The sequence below is a fragment of the Pseudopipra pipra genome, chromosome 3, assembly GCF_036250125.1.
Source record: "Pseudopipra pipra isolate bDixPip1 chromosome 3, bDixPip1.hap1, whole genome shotgun sequence".
Taxonomy (NCBI): Eukaryota; Metazoa; Chordata; class Aves; order Passeriformes; family Pipridae; genus Pseudopipra; species Pseudopipra pipra.
In genome coordinates this window covers 116779008-116792526 of record NC_087551.1, presented here as the reverse complement: position 1 = coordinate 116792526, position 13519 = coordinate 116779008, and the positions used below count along the sequence as shown (strand labels likewise).

Below are 13519 nucleotides of genomic sequence, written 5' to 3'. Positions count from 1 at the left end.
ACATCAGCCTTTAGTTAGGAGAGAATCAGGAATATTGAGGAATTGTCTCTGACAATCAATCTCCAGAATATGGGAGAAAAAAGAAACCTTTCTCTGATCAGTTCCCAAGAAACTCAGGGTACCAGAGGTAAAAACTATTTCATCCATCTCAGTACTGCTGGGTGGGTGCTAAAAGGGTTACAATTTTATACCCAAAATATCAGAGCCTTATTCTGGCCCTACTCACAGAGCACCAAAGAGGCACTTAGTGCTATCCACACAGGACTGGGCATATCTGCCAGCAGGCACAAATAAAGTTTTTCAGTGCTGGGGTCCCAGGTACACCCTGGTTTTGCACCTCACTCTGCCTGGGTTTAAGTTAGCAGCCAGCACAAATGAGGACAGTCAGCTCCCAAAGTGTATTAGAACCCCAGCTATTCACTAACTGCTGTAATTTCACAAAATGGTACCAGAGCTTTGTCTATGGAGCGCAAGCTGCGCTCTGCCATCTGGGTTATTGTTTTTCCAAGGCTCTCATTAGCTACTCACCAACTCTGGCTCAGGTGGAGAGGAATTTTTAAAACCCCAAACACATTCTACTCAGCTGCATTGCACTGAGATGGCTGCAGAAGATCTGCATCACCAGGAAATGTGCAGACCCACACACACATCTAACACCATGCCTCAATATCCATGAATCCGCTGCCTGCCACAGGGCTGCAGCCTGCCAATGCTATGGAAGCTTTCCTCAGGCCTCTCACGTGGAATTTCATTTCTCTGTCATCTCTGCAACATCCTCCTGGCTGTGGTGAGACCCGGGTTATAAAGCTGGATACTCTGGAGAGCTCCCTGATGCTCAGCTCCTGCCCTCCCCACCACATCAGTCACAACTGCCAGGATCTCGAGGTCAGTACCCCACGTACCTGAGAGCAGAGAGGATCTGGGTACACCATCGCTTCCAGGCCTGCAGACACAGGAGGAAAAGGATAAAAATCACCCCTAAGGAGCTGATCTGGAGTTCTGTGATTAACAGCCTGTTCACAGGCAGGAATACACGCTCCATTCTGTGGCACCTGAGCTTTTATCCAGTGCAGGTGTAAAGGATCAGCTCTCTCATGCTCAGCTTTGTTTTTACATATTCCCATGGGTCCAGAAACACATCTGTCCTCCTGAGTCCTCCCCCACACAGACACCTTCCCTCTTTCCTGTGAGGGCCCATGGAGAGGGACATGCCTGTCACACCACATGTATGAAGCTGCAGAGCTGCTGGCAGCAAAGAACCAGCACAGAACTGCTGTTCCAGAGAATCTGCAGCTGAGCTAGGCCACAGGGACACGGAGGCACATGTTATCACCAGGTTCTCAAAGGGATCCTCTGCTGAAAGAGCTTTCCAAGGGCTGATGGCTTTCAGGGAATATGGGCATACAGGAAAAAAAGTTACCTTTTCATTCATAGTTTTGTGGTTTTTCTTTGTCTTCTTCAGGAACTGTTTCAAACTCCCTGAAGACATGTACTCAGTGATGAAGATCACCTGTGGGGCAGTGTGAGACATTACCCTCTGCTTCACTAATTACCTACACAACACACAACGAAAACCCAGCAGCCTGTTTGCTGCTCTTACCCTGGCCTTGTTCTCCTTCACATCAGCCCAGTATTTGTGGAACTTCACAATGTTCAGATGATCCAGCTGAATTAAGTTGTCAAACACCGCTTTAACTTTTTCCTTAAAGACAGACAGAAAGACAAAGACATGTCACATCAGAGATCACATCAACCCATATCCTTCTTTCTCCTTGGGTCTTGGTCCCCTTAAACAGCACTGTACATGTCAAGCTCCTACGCTAAGGACAGGTGGCATCTCATTTCCTCCTGCACTGCACCTCAGCAGAGCATGGTTGGATCACCAAATCTAAATGAATACAAGAGCCCATGGAAACAGCACAACAGTTTTCCAGCACATTTCCTGGACAGACCAGGCTTCAGCCAAATTGGCTACGCTTGGGCAGCACAGCACTCCAACCCCAGCCAATAATCCACACAAGAGGTCACCAGTACTCAGAATCCCACCTTGGTGCAAGATATGTTTCCACATTCTGTTGAGAAGCACATCAACTTACTTCCTGAAGCTTAAAGTTCTTCCGCTCAGAAAACTGAACTTCATTCCACACAACTTCCACACCCTCCTCCGTATCCATGGCCAGGTAGGCACTGTCGATCCCCGGGACGTTACGCTGGTTCACCTGGAGGGAGGGATGGAGAGAGGTGGGAGCTCCAAGACAGCAAGACAGATCACTGCCAAGCCACCCTCATGGGAGAATTATGAACTCTGCTCATTAACTTTTAATTAAATGAGCATTCCAGGACAGGATTGTGCACATGTAGCTCAGGATGGGGCATACCCAAAATGAGCCACCGTAGGCTGTGTAAGCAGCAAGTCCTGGGCAGACCTGAGGGAAAACCTCTTGTGCACAAAGGCTGTGTTGGAGCAAAGCTATGTTCTGCTTTCCCATCTAATATGTTAGATTTTCATGTTTTAGGATACCTGTAGTTTATTCCACCACAAAAAAAACCTCCAACCATAGAAAAGGGATACAGAAATGTCTCAAGAACTCAGATACAGCTTCGTAGAGGAATCTTCTGAAAGGTGATGATACACAAAACTCAATCAAAGCAAAGAGGAACAAAGGGAAAGCTGCAGGTTCAGAACAGACATGGGAATCAATGACAGTGGAAACTGCTACAGTAATTTCTTTAATTAATAAATGCAAACTCTGACCCAGCACATCCACACCCAATACTAAATACAAAGATAAGCACTAGGAGAGCAGCAAGGCAAGGGGAGGGGATTGAGGGTTTAGAGCCCAGAACAAGAATGGTGAGGGCTTTGAGAGGACATAATGCTGAAAGACCTGCAGAGATCTGAGATGAATCACATTCCCAACAGCAAATTTTTCCATAACACCGTTTTTCCTCAGATATGTTGCAGCATCCAAAGATGTGCACAGGCTCTCTCCTCCAACATCCAGAGCATTTGCTGTTCTGCAACGTCTTTGACAGGCACAGTCATGGTGAACATCCCACTGCACCAGGCAATGTGTGGTGATGGAACTGGATTCCCATCCCAAAGCACTCAGAGAGGACAAGAGGGTAGAATTTCCCTTCTAATGGTCAAACAGCAACAATTACTGTTCCTATCAACTGGCCACACACCTAGAATCACTTCAGAGAATCACCGGATATCCTGAGTTGGAAAGGACCCACAAGGATCATTGAAGTCCAGCTCCTGGCCCTGCACAGGACAACCCCAGGAATCCCACCGTGTGCCTGAGAGCAATGTCCAAATGCTCCTTGAACTCTGGCAGCCTTGGTGCTCATTACCAGGCTTGGCAGCTTTCAGCTGATCCAATTCCCCCCATGAGGTAACAGCTAACACAGAGATTTGCATGGCAAATCCAGACTCATCTTCCACTTCTATCACCTCTAAGTCCTGGCCATTTCACAGCTCTTCCTTCTCATACTGTTACCTTCTCTTCCCTCGCTAGGGACCCCAGCAGCATCCCATTTGCTGGAAGCTTCTCACCACATATAAGAGCTCCCTCAAAAGTCCCTCCTCCCTTGGCAGCCACTTTCACACGATCAAATTTACCCAATTTCATCATTCCAGCTGAACTGCTCTACCCCATTCTACTCCTTCAGCAGCCCAACAGCACAGAGTGACAGTCCCCCAATACAAGTGACGTTCTTTATGATCTCCCAGGGGAATCCAAAGAAGCACGATGACATTCAATACTCTGACACTGCAGGTGACACACTCCAGTGACAAATGACATTGAGCACAGAAAAACCAGAGTGATGCAGATTTCTCCAGCAACTGAGCAGTAAATGAGTGTGACACAACCAGCTGCAAGGCGTGGCACAGGCAGGAATAAGGAATACAGGTCATAATTATATAAGGACAGCCTGAGCTATGGAAAATAACTATTGAAAACTATCACAGGAGATGACAGCTATACGTGAATTACCCTGCTCCCTTCCACCTGAGCCACCTGCATAACTGAGGGGTGAAAGAACTGAGTTTTGGCTTAATATGATCTTAAAAACTTGGAGGGTTTTATATATATATATATACACATGTATACTTATACACTGACACCAACATCTAAATACCAGGCCAGGCCTCTTATGTTTCATCATTAAAGAAAGCTGAAAGAAAAAGAGATAATTAAGGATAGAACATTTTTCCTTCAAATCGTAGTATAAGCAATATCTTAGGGATGATAGCAGTATAAAAATGCCCAGTACATTTACTAAAGCTGAATGACAAAAGGCTTTAACTTTAGCAATTTTAAACAAGCCCCAGGCAGCAGAAAGACAGGTGTGTGTGAGCCAGTGCAGGGAACAAGGTAACAGCAACCACACTGACACCCAGTGCCCATTCACCCCTCTGGATTCTCTTCTTTCATCATGCTTGCTGCCTATTCACAGAAACATTAAGGTTGGAAAAGACCTCCAAATCCCCGAGTCCAACTGTTAAAGGCCCTCTATTGAAAGACTCCCAGCTTTACTGGATTAACTAAGTCCTCAAGTACTGGCAGCTACTCCAAATCTGCCCCGATAACACAGCCAGGGGCTGTGGACTTGCCACATCTCCCACTTCTGGCCAAGCTCAACAGGCGTACATTATTTCCATGACTCATAGGCAATATTCCAGGGCACCAGATATGACTCAAGACACCAAACCCAGCTGACATCACCGACGGCAATTCTCAGTTCCTGAGGAGATCGACAGCCTGGGTAGAAGAGTAAAAGGGGAAAAATGCAGAGAGACAACTGAAAGGCAATAGCTGATTCCTCCTGGGGTCAGGTTGCCAAGTCCCTGTTCCACATCCCTTCCATGCTTGGCAAAGCAGAACCCTAAGCCCTCGAGAAGCATGGACATCATGTATCGCTCCGGTGTTTGTCCCAGACAGCCCACAGACCAGGCAGCTTTTTACACTGAGGGAGAAGTGACCTGAGCCCAGCTTAGCCTGAATTTCCACAGCACAGCAAAGGAAGCAGCTCCACACCACAGAGGGACTAACACAGCTCTGTGTCTGTGTATGCAAGAGGTAAGGAAACTCAAGAGGAATTCAAGTGAATTTAATTACTTAAAGGGGAATGGGGGAAGTGGCATAACAGCTCTAAGGGGAAAAAATCTGGAAGCTAAATCTCCCTTTGGCAAGTTATTTCAATTGTCCAAGGCGTATTTTTTCTATAGCTCTCAAACATCTGGATATCTATCACTGAAAGAACAGACTTTTGGAGAGACATTCTGTAGTTCACATAATCTGTCAATTAAACAAAAAAACAAACACAGCCTAAGCCACAAGTGACAGTGATTATTTATAATCTAGAAAAAAAAGGTATAAAAACTGGAAAAAAGCCCATAATAACTAAAATATCAGTAAGGAATGGAATTGCACATTGAAGAGATGGGGAGTGGCAGCACATCAGGCCAGACCCTCACAAGAAGCCTCGGGTCTGGTTCAGAGTAGTATGAACATGATAATGAGTTTCCCTGGCCACTTGTTAAGGCCAGAGAAAGGGATCAAAGCTCTGCCCAACCAGCTGGCAAACTCTTGGGACCAGAGATAAGAGAACCCCAGAGCCAGCAGCTGGGCCACGTGGAGCTCAGCTTCTGCCTGAGCTGTGGGGAAACAAAAAGCAGCAAATTTACCATCAGCAACAGAACAAAAAGGGCTCTCTGGGATCTGAGGCTAATTCAGAGTGTAACACAATAAAGAATGCCAGATCCACTGCAGGAAAAAGCAAAAGAAATCCAACAAAGCAAAGAAGCAATCCTACTTCAAGTTTTAATTAAACTGACACACTGGCCTTGGCAATTATAGTAGCAAAATGCTTGACAGGTGTTAATTCGACAAGAAAATTAAAATAACCACTGTAATATAACAGTGGCAAGGAAAGGAACGTATTGATTATTACCATGGCTGTACAAACCAACCCCCACAGCAACTAAAGTGTAAGGAAAAGACAATGTGACCATCAGCAATATAATAATTGGTTCTTCCAAACATGCTGTGACAAGTAACAAGATCAAACACATCTGCGAGAAGCTCATCTGTGAACCCAACAGGCACATCTGGACCATTTAAAGAGAGGGTTAAAAGTCCTCCATGTGTTAGAGCTTGCCCTCGCTTGTAACTACACTGCCCTGCACCAGCTCAGGAGATGTGGTGCTGAGACCTGACACAATTTTAGCACAGGCAGGACGTGTCCCTGTCGCTTCCCGCTGGTCCTGCTCCGCGCTGGCCCACCGAGCTGGACCTCACTGGGAGCCAGGACATTCTGCACGGAGCCCAGGCCAGAGCCACAGCTGCTCTGCAGCAAAAGGGTGAGTTCTGAGCCACAGCACTGTGTCACACAGACTGTGCCAGGCCACCGCCCCGGAGGCTGTCACCCAGTGGCCATGCAGCCTCTCCAAAAGCACTTGAACAGTTCTGGCTAAACAACACACCACAGGACAGACCTCACTACAAATTCCCCCCAGGCAGTAGATCAACAACTTAAAAAACCCACAAAAGTATGACAGGAGTCAAGGTGCTCTGAACAGCAGCAGCACTGCTCTGGATACAGAGTCACTGAGGCTGGAAAAGCCCTCTCAGACCACCGAGTCCAACTGCTTCCCCAGCACTGCCAAGGCCACCACTAACCCATGTCCCCAAGGGCCACATCCACATGGCTTTTAAATCCCTCCAGAGATGGGGACTCCAACCCTGCCCTGGGCAGCTGTGCCAGGGCTGGACAGGAATTTTCCCTAATACTCAACCTGACCCTTCCCTGGCACAGCTGGAGGATGTTCCCTCTCCTCCTGTCCCTTGTTCCCTGGCAGCAGAGCCCGACCCCCTTGGCTCCCCCCTCCTGTCAGGGGGTTGCAGAGCCAGAAGGTCCCCCCTGAGCCTCCCTCTTCTCCAGGCTGAGCCCCCTCAGCTCCCTCAGCTGCTCCTGCTGCTCCAGCCCCTTCCCAGCTCCGTTCCCTTCCCTGCACATGCTCCAGCTCCTTAATATTTCTCTTGTCATGAGGGGCCCAGAACTGCACCCAGGATTTGAGGCGCAGTCCCACCAGTGCCAAATACCCCACAGGGAGACAGGCATCATTCCCATCTATTTAATGGACACCAGAAATGAATACAAATTGCCTACTGCAAGCCCAAGTTTCACTTGGTGCTTCAAAATAAACAAGCAATCCAGACAGGATAAACACCAAGTGAGCTGTTCCCGTTCTGCTCTAGCCCATCCTGCTCTTCTGTGAGACAGGTACTAAAGACCTGAAATGGGATTTTTCCTGAACACTGATAAGTAGAAACAGGATACAGCTATTCCTGTCATCCATGTTGCCATGGGATGCTTGTAAAAGCACCAGGCTCCCGTGGCTAACTTAGGTATGGCTGTGCCTCTGTCCATCAGGATTTGCCGTGCAGGCTCCCCGCAGGCAGGACATGGAGGCAGAGGCAGCAGCAGCACATGGCCTCTCCCGTCTGGTGGCCCAGCAGGAAGCCTCTTCCCTAGCCTGAGCCCCACCAAACCCACTTCCCCAGCCTGAGCTCCACCAAACCCATGGCAGCTGTCACGATTGCTGCCTGGGCTCCCGAGGCAGGGCTGAGAGGCACAGGGCCGACAAGGGAAGGTTTCAGTGCTGCTGCACAGGCCATGGTATTTTTAGAACAGCTCTGTAAGGAATGCAGAGTGAACCCCATCCCTGGGTAGAGGGTGACCAGCACCTCCAGCCTCCCGGGAGCGCTGGGAAAGCGGCAGCCAGCCGCCCCTGCTCCCCGCCACAGCCACATGGAGCGAGTGCCAGCTGTCTGTCACAGTCTGTGAGCAAGGACAGAACAGGGCTGGGACAAAGGCTCAGTCCCCTCTGCACCCTTAAGTGCCCCTCAGCTCATTCAGGCACATCCCAAGGGCTTGTTCCTTCCAGAAAGCCCCCACACGAGCCAATAAAAACGTTAAAAGGCTGCACAAAATCTTCCCTATGGTCAAGGAACACCATAAAAACTATAGCATGGCATTAGTTTTCTCCATCAGCTGGAAAAAAAACCAGGTCCATTGCCAAAGCCTGTCAGGGAGCTGGCAGCTCTCCGAGTACCAGCCTGCTTGGAGAGTCTCTGCAGCCCATCTTCCTTCCAGCAGCAGAACCCAACACTCAGAGCACCTCAAACGCCACCTTTCCCAGGAACGATGTATCCCTTTCCCACACACAGAAACTCAGATCTGTGATAGGAAAAGACAAACTGCTGCTTATCTTTTACTACCTCAGCAAGTTTCTTTCCAAGCACTGAAATCCAGCTGTAACACCCAGCCATCAATAGCTGGGAAGTGCCAATCCAAATGACAGCCAGATCCTTCATAGGAAAAGAGAAGCAAACAAATGGCAGTGGTGCTACCTGAATTAATTTTCTGAACTTCCAGTAACAGTACCCAATGAAGAACAGCAAGACTGGACTAGGACACACTCACAGGCACAGCACATACTGCCTCAAACTCTGCTCCCCAAGTTTTGCACCTGACATGACATCCAGGGCCACATGGAACTCCATTACCCTGTCCTAGTCCACACACCCCTGTAAGGGAAGCTTGGAAGGACTGAGCTTTAATCTAGTTACTTGACAGTGGAAAACCCCAGAGACAAAACCAAGAATTAATTAGCATGGCAACCACTGCATGCACAGTCACACTGACACACGAGGTGTGTCCCCAGGGATGAAGCAGAAAGGAACCTCCTGATTTCAGCAGTCACTGCAGTGGGGCAGAACATGGAAAGTGCTCCAGCAGCCAAGCTTCCAAAAGAGCCAATAACACATCGGGCACAGAACAAGACAGTCACGAGGTCACTGATGGCTATCAAGAACTGAAACATCACCTTCAGCCATCCCAAAAATCCCCTCAACGCTTTAGAACCTGTGGGACAGAAGCACAATCCCTGTGCCCACTCTCAGCGCAGGACAGTGCAATCAGCACCAGGGTGAGGTTCCAGGGAAGGACACAAGGTTCTCCCGCTGCTCTTGAGCAGCCTGACATATCCTCTGGGAAAGGGCACAGGTATTTAAGCAGAGATCAGTGCTTTCTCCCATTATCTTCCTTTTCTGCTCCACGTGCCACGCTTCACATCCTCACAAAGCCCTCTGTGCTAGGGAGTGCAGCAGCATTTGAGGACAGCGACATCACTCCAGGCTGTGCCTCACGAGGAGCCTGTGGAAGGGGCAGCCAGGCCCACCCAGGCCTGTCCAGCCTTCTCCCTCTTCACTATGACAGACACACTCACACACACCCCCAAAAGGGGACCCACTTGTGCCCACATCCACAGTGCAACATAGATTCCCTCAACAGCACTGAAAGGGTTATTTACCAGAGCACATTACAAAGATGTCAGCAAAGTATTTCTTATAAAGTCTTGGTTCATGTAGTCACATGGTGTCTTCCTATGTAGAAAAGGTACAGAAAGAAATGTGGTCGATAGGCAGCTGTCACACCCAGGACATTCCCACCCGGGAAGGGCTGAGCCTCTCCTGCTCACATGGGCTTGCCAAGCCCAACACCATAACACTGAGCTAAAAATAAAGATTCTGATGCAGCAGAGCAAAACTTTTCCTACAGTTATGTTGGGCCACTGTTGCATGTGAGCTGTGTAGCTCCCAGGGACAGCAGGCACCAAGCTCTCAGTTTCAGGTTCCCCACGAGCCAGCTGCAGGAGGCTAAACCCGACCTGTCAATGTGGTGCTGCAATTCAGCTCCGTTAGGAAGTTTCTATTCCCAGGAGGCACAGCAGATAATTCTGATGATACTTGGACAACCCAAGAAAAATAAGTTATGCATGCATGCTGCCTGCAAGAAGGGCATGGAGTGTCACAGGAGGACAACAGAAACAGAGGAGATGGTTTGTCAGGGAGAGCAGCCAGAAGGGAGACAGGCGAGCACGGGCTGGGAGAGCCCATCAGCCCTGCGACCGCCCTGCCCTGGCGCCATGGAGCCTCGCCCTGTGCCTCTGCCACGGAACAAGAGCCCCGTGTAAGGCCTCACTCGTGTGTGTGTCAGGACAGGAACCTGGGCCGTGGGCACAATTCCAGAGCGGGATTCGGCTCGGAATCCCAGGATGGGCTTTGCCCTCTCAGTGCCCAGGCACACGCTTGCTCCGGCCGAACTGCTGCCGACCAGCGCCCGAGTGGCTTGGGTTCCTTTCCTGCGTGCCGCGCCCCAGCTGCTCCGCTCCCCGCGCAGCCTTGTGCCCAGCACCACCTCGCCTTGGGAACGCACGTATTTTCAGGTTTATCAGAGGACGCAGCTCAGCGCGGGCGGCTGGCGCTAAACCAGGACCGTAAGTTGGCTGCGGCAGCTGCGCTCGGCCAGGCCGCCCCTTCCCGGGGCCCGGCACCGGCCCGAGGGCGTGGCCAGCGCGGGCCGCAGCCAATGGGCGCCGCTGCCGGTGATGTAACTCTCCCCGCCACCTGCCATTGGCCGGCTTGGGCGCCCCGCAGGCCCCGCCCCGCCCCGCCCACCCGGCACCGCCCCGGCTCCGGCCCCGGTCCCGGTCCCGGTCCCGGTCCCGGGGCGCTCGGGAGGGCCTAAGGCCGCTTCCACCGGACCAGGAGCAAGCGGCCGGGACGTGCGGGGCCGGCACGGCCAGCGCAGGCCGTCCTGTCGCTCCAAGACCGTTCCGTGCCCGGGACCGGCAGCGGGGGCACCGTCCCACCGAACTCTGCTCGTTTGGGTAAACAGGCACCGACACTCCCCGGCTCACAGGCAGCTCGCTCCCCACGGCTCACGGGCCCTCTCTGCACAGCCTGCACAGCCCCACCTCTGCTGCAGCGAGGTCATCACAAACAGTCGATGGCTAGCAAAATATAGTCTATTTTTTTTAAAAGTGAGGCCAGGCCACTGCATTCCCAAGTGCACATCCAAGCACGGTGCTCAGAGCAAAGTGGGAAAGAGTACCCGGGGAGCAGCAGAGCACAGGCAGCACACAGTCACTCCGCCCATTCCTCTCCACGTTATCGCATCTCCTTGCTTCCACGGTGCCACCTAACCCAGCATTCAGGAGATACTGCCATGATAAAGGATCAGGATTGCATCACCGAGGAGAGGTCAGCACCTCCCTTTTCCACCCCCTCCCTTCGAGGGGTATCAAGTAAGAGCCTGCCCCTGTGCTGCGCTGACCAGAAAAACCGGTGCAGATGGAGTCACACCTCCCCAGGACAAGGGGCACTTTGCTCTGGGATGCTCAGAAAGTAAAGCGGTTTCAAATAAATTTCATGCTGGGACAACAGCAGTGGGAGAATTTACTCTGGGGAGCAGATCAGTCCAAATGCTGAAGATGGCAAAGAGAGTCTGATGTCACACGGTTCAGGGAACAAAAGCCTCTCCGCAAGCTCGGGGCTCATCGAGCCACAAATTCACATGTGAAATCCTGAGATACACCAGGATTTCAGTGCAGGGTCACAGCAATGTGTGTTACTCACTCCCTGTCAGAGAGCAGTTGGTGCAGCCCTCACTGGTGAGCAGCAGCCCCGAGCTCACCCAGATCACCCAACAACAATGTCCCTGACACCCATCCCTCGACCTGCGGGGTGGAGCAGAGCTCAGATCTCTATGGCAGCCTGAAGCCACTAGCCACTCATTTAGCCACGCTGAAATTTCAATGAATTTCTTGTGTCTGGGTCCTAATCTGTCTGCACAGGGGGGAAGTCAAATCCAAAGAAAATACTTGAGCCTCTCAAATCTTACTTGACATGAAGGAGAGCACAAAAAAGCCTGGAAGGAAATTTCTGTTTCTGTGTCAAAATGATCAGTACCAGATAAAACACACTGAAAGGACAACACAAACAAACCAGCTTTGGTCTCCAACATGTGCCAGTTCGGCACAGAGCACAAGATAAAGCACTTCAGGTAAGGAAGTGGAGGGCAGCACCATAGCTTCACATTGACACCCTCTCCTTGTAACTAATCTGCACAGCCCCACCAGAAAAGGTACATTCTGACCACACCATGCCAGGGCTTGGCTCATGTTAACCCAAACCATGATAGCTCTCAGCAAGCAAAGGTGAAGAACTGTGGGGAATCCCTGACCTTACTTTGACCTCCAAATTCACACCAGAACAAATGACTCTAACCACCAGCAGCGTTTGCACTGCCCGTGTCTGCAGCGAGGGACAAAGCAGCCAAACGCCCGTGCTCAGCACTTGTGCCGCAGCGTTGTCTGTCTGTCAGCACCTGCCAGGGCTGCACAGCCTGCCCAGCCAGGGCAGGGGCACTGCGCCAGCACAGAGCAGCAACCAGTTTGTGCAGACAGCCCCCAGTAAGAAAAACAGGACCCAGCAACGAGCGGAAAAAGGGAGAGGTCCCAAACAACACGATCTAATCTCCTTGTGCCTTCACAGCACACACTGCCAGCACAAGCACCGAGCAGTGGGGGCAAGTAGGACAGGTCAAGAAACGAGCCTGTGTGAGCTGACTGTGCTTTATCCTCACTGCAGAAGCCCAAGCAAACCAAAAGCAAGGATTCAAAAGCTGATAAGCCTCGGCAGCAGGTACTGTCCACGCTCCCCAGCAAGCACCAAGGACTATGCAGCTACTGCTCTTCACCATTCCCAGAAGCAAAGATCCACGAAACGCGAGCCACTCCCTGCTCCACAGCAGCAACAGCTGGCCGCGACACCGGCCTGCGGCAGGCGAAGGCAGCACCGGCTGCGCTCCAGCCGGGACGCTTCGGGCCCGAGGAACGGCGGCCCCTCGGCTGGCAAAGGGCCACCCACCTCCCTGCCTCTCGGGAGCGTGACGGACCTCCGGCCCGGGGCCCGACTGACACGGGGACAGGCGGCAGAAGGACCCAGCGGGGCGGGACAAGCGGCTGCCCGAGCCCCGCCCGGCCCGGTCCGATCCGCACTCCCGCCTCGGGAACCGGCCCCCGGCACTGACCTCCTCGCGCCGCTTCTGCCAGCGGCCGCACGGCGACTCTTCCAGGATCTCGGACTCGTCCTCGCTCTCCTCCTCCTCCTCCTCCTCCGGGGGCGCCGCGGAAGTCACCGGCGCAGACACCGAGGTCATCCCCGGGCCAGACGACGCGGGCTCCGGCTTGGGGTCCGAGCCGCTGCTCGGCACCTGCTTGGACTCGCCTTCCGACATGCTGCGGTCGCACACCCTGCGGGAGAGGCGCGGCCCGTGAGGCGCGGCGGGAGGCCAGGCCGGGCCCACCGGGCCGAACCGTGCCGGGCCGCGCCCGCCGGGCCTGTCAGCCGGGACCGCGCCTCGGGCCTACTGGCAGCGCCCGGCCGAGCCGGTGGTGGGCGCGGCGGGGGCCGAGAGGCGGGGGCCGCACACTTACCGGGCCTGCGGCACCTCCTGGCCCCGAGCGCGTCCCCGCCGCAACCGCCGCGCTGCGTAACGCGCCGGGCGGGGCGGGGCCTCCGCGCAGCCAATCAGCGCCCGGAGCGCCGCGTCAGCGCCCGCCAATGGCCGGCGGGCGGGGCCCCGCGAGGAGTCGCAAGGC

The 13519-nt window shown here is 52.6% G+C and overlaps 1 protein-coding gene across 2 annotated transcripts in view; it reads right to left on the bottom strand.

Annotated features, from left to right (window-relative positions):
* NRBP1 (nuclear receptor binding protein 1) overlaps positions 1-13485 on the bottom strand; it is a 33243-nt gene extending 19758 nt beyond the window's left edge. For both annotated transcript variants that reach the window (XM_064650864.1, XM_064650865.1), the window contains exons 1-6: positions 13355-13485; positions 12949-13171; positions 2097-2219; positions 1601-1702; positions 1421-1510; positions 903-943 (exon numbers count right to left, since the gene is read on the bottom strand). In XM_064650864.1, the coding sequence (XP_064506934.1) occupies positions 903-943; positions 1421-1510; positions 1601-1702; positions 2097-2219; positions 12949-13155 (563 nt within the window). In that variant the 5' untranslated portion in view covers positions 13156-13171; positions 13355-13485. The remainder of the gene's footprint in view (positions 1-902; positions 944-1420; positions 1511-1600; positions 1703-2096; positions 2220-12948; positions 13172-13354) is intronic.
* Positions 13486-13519: the final 34 nt, after the last annotated feature.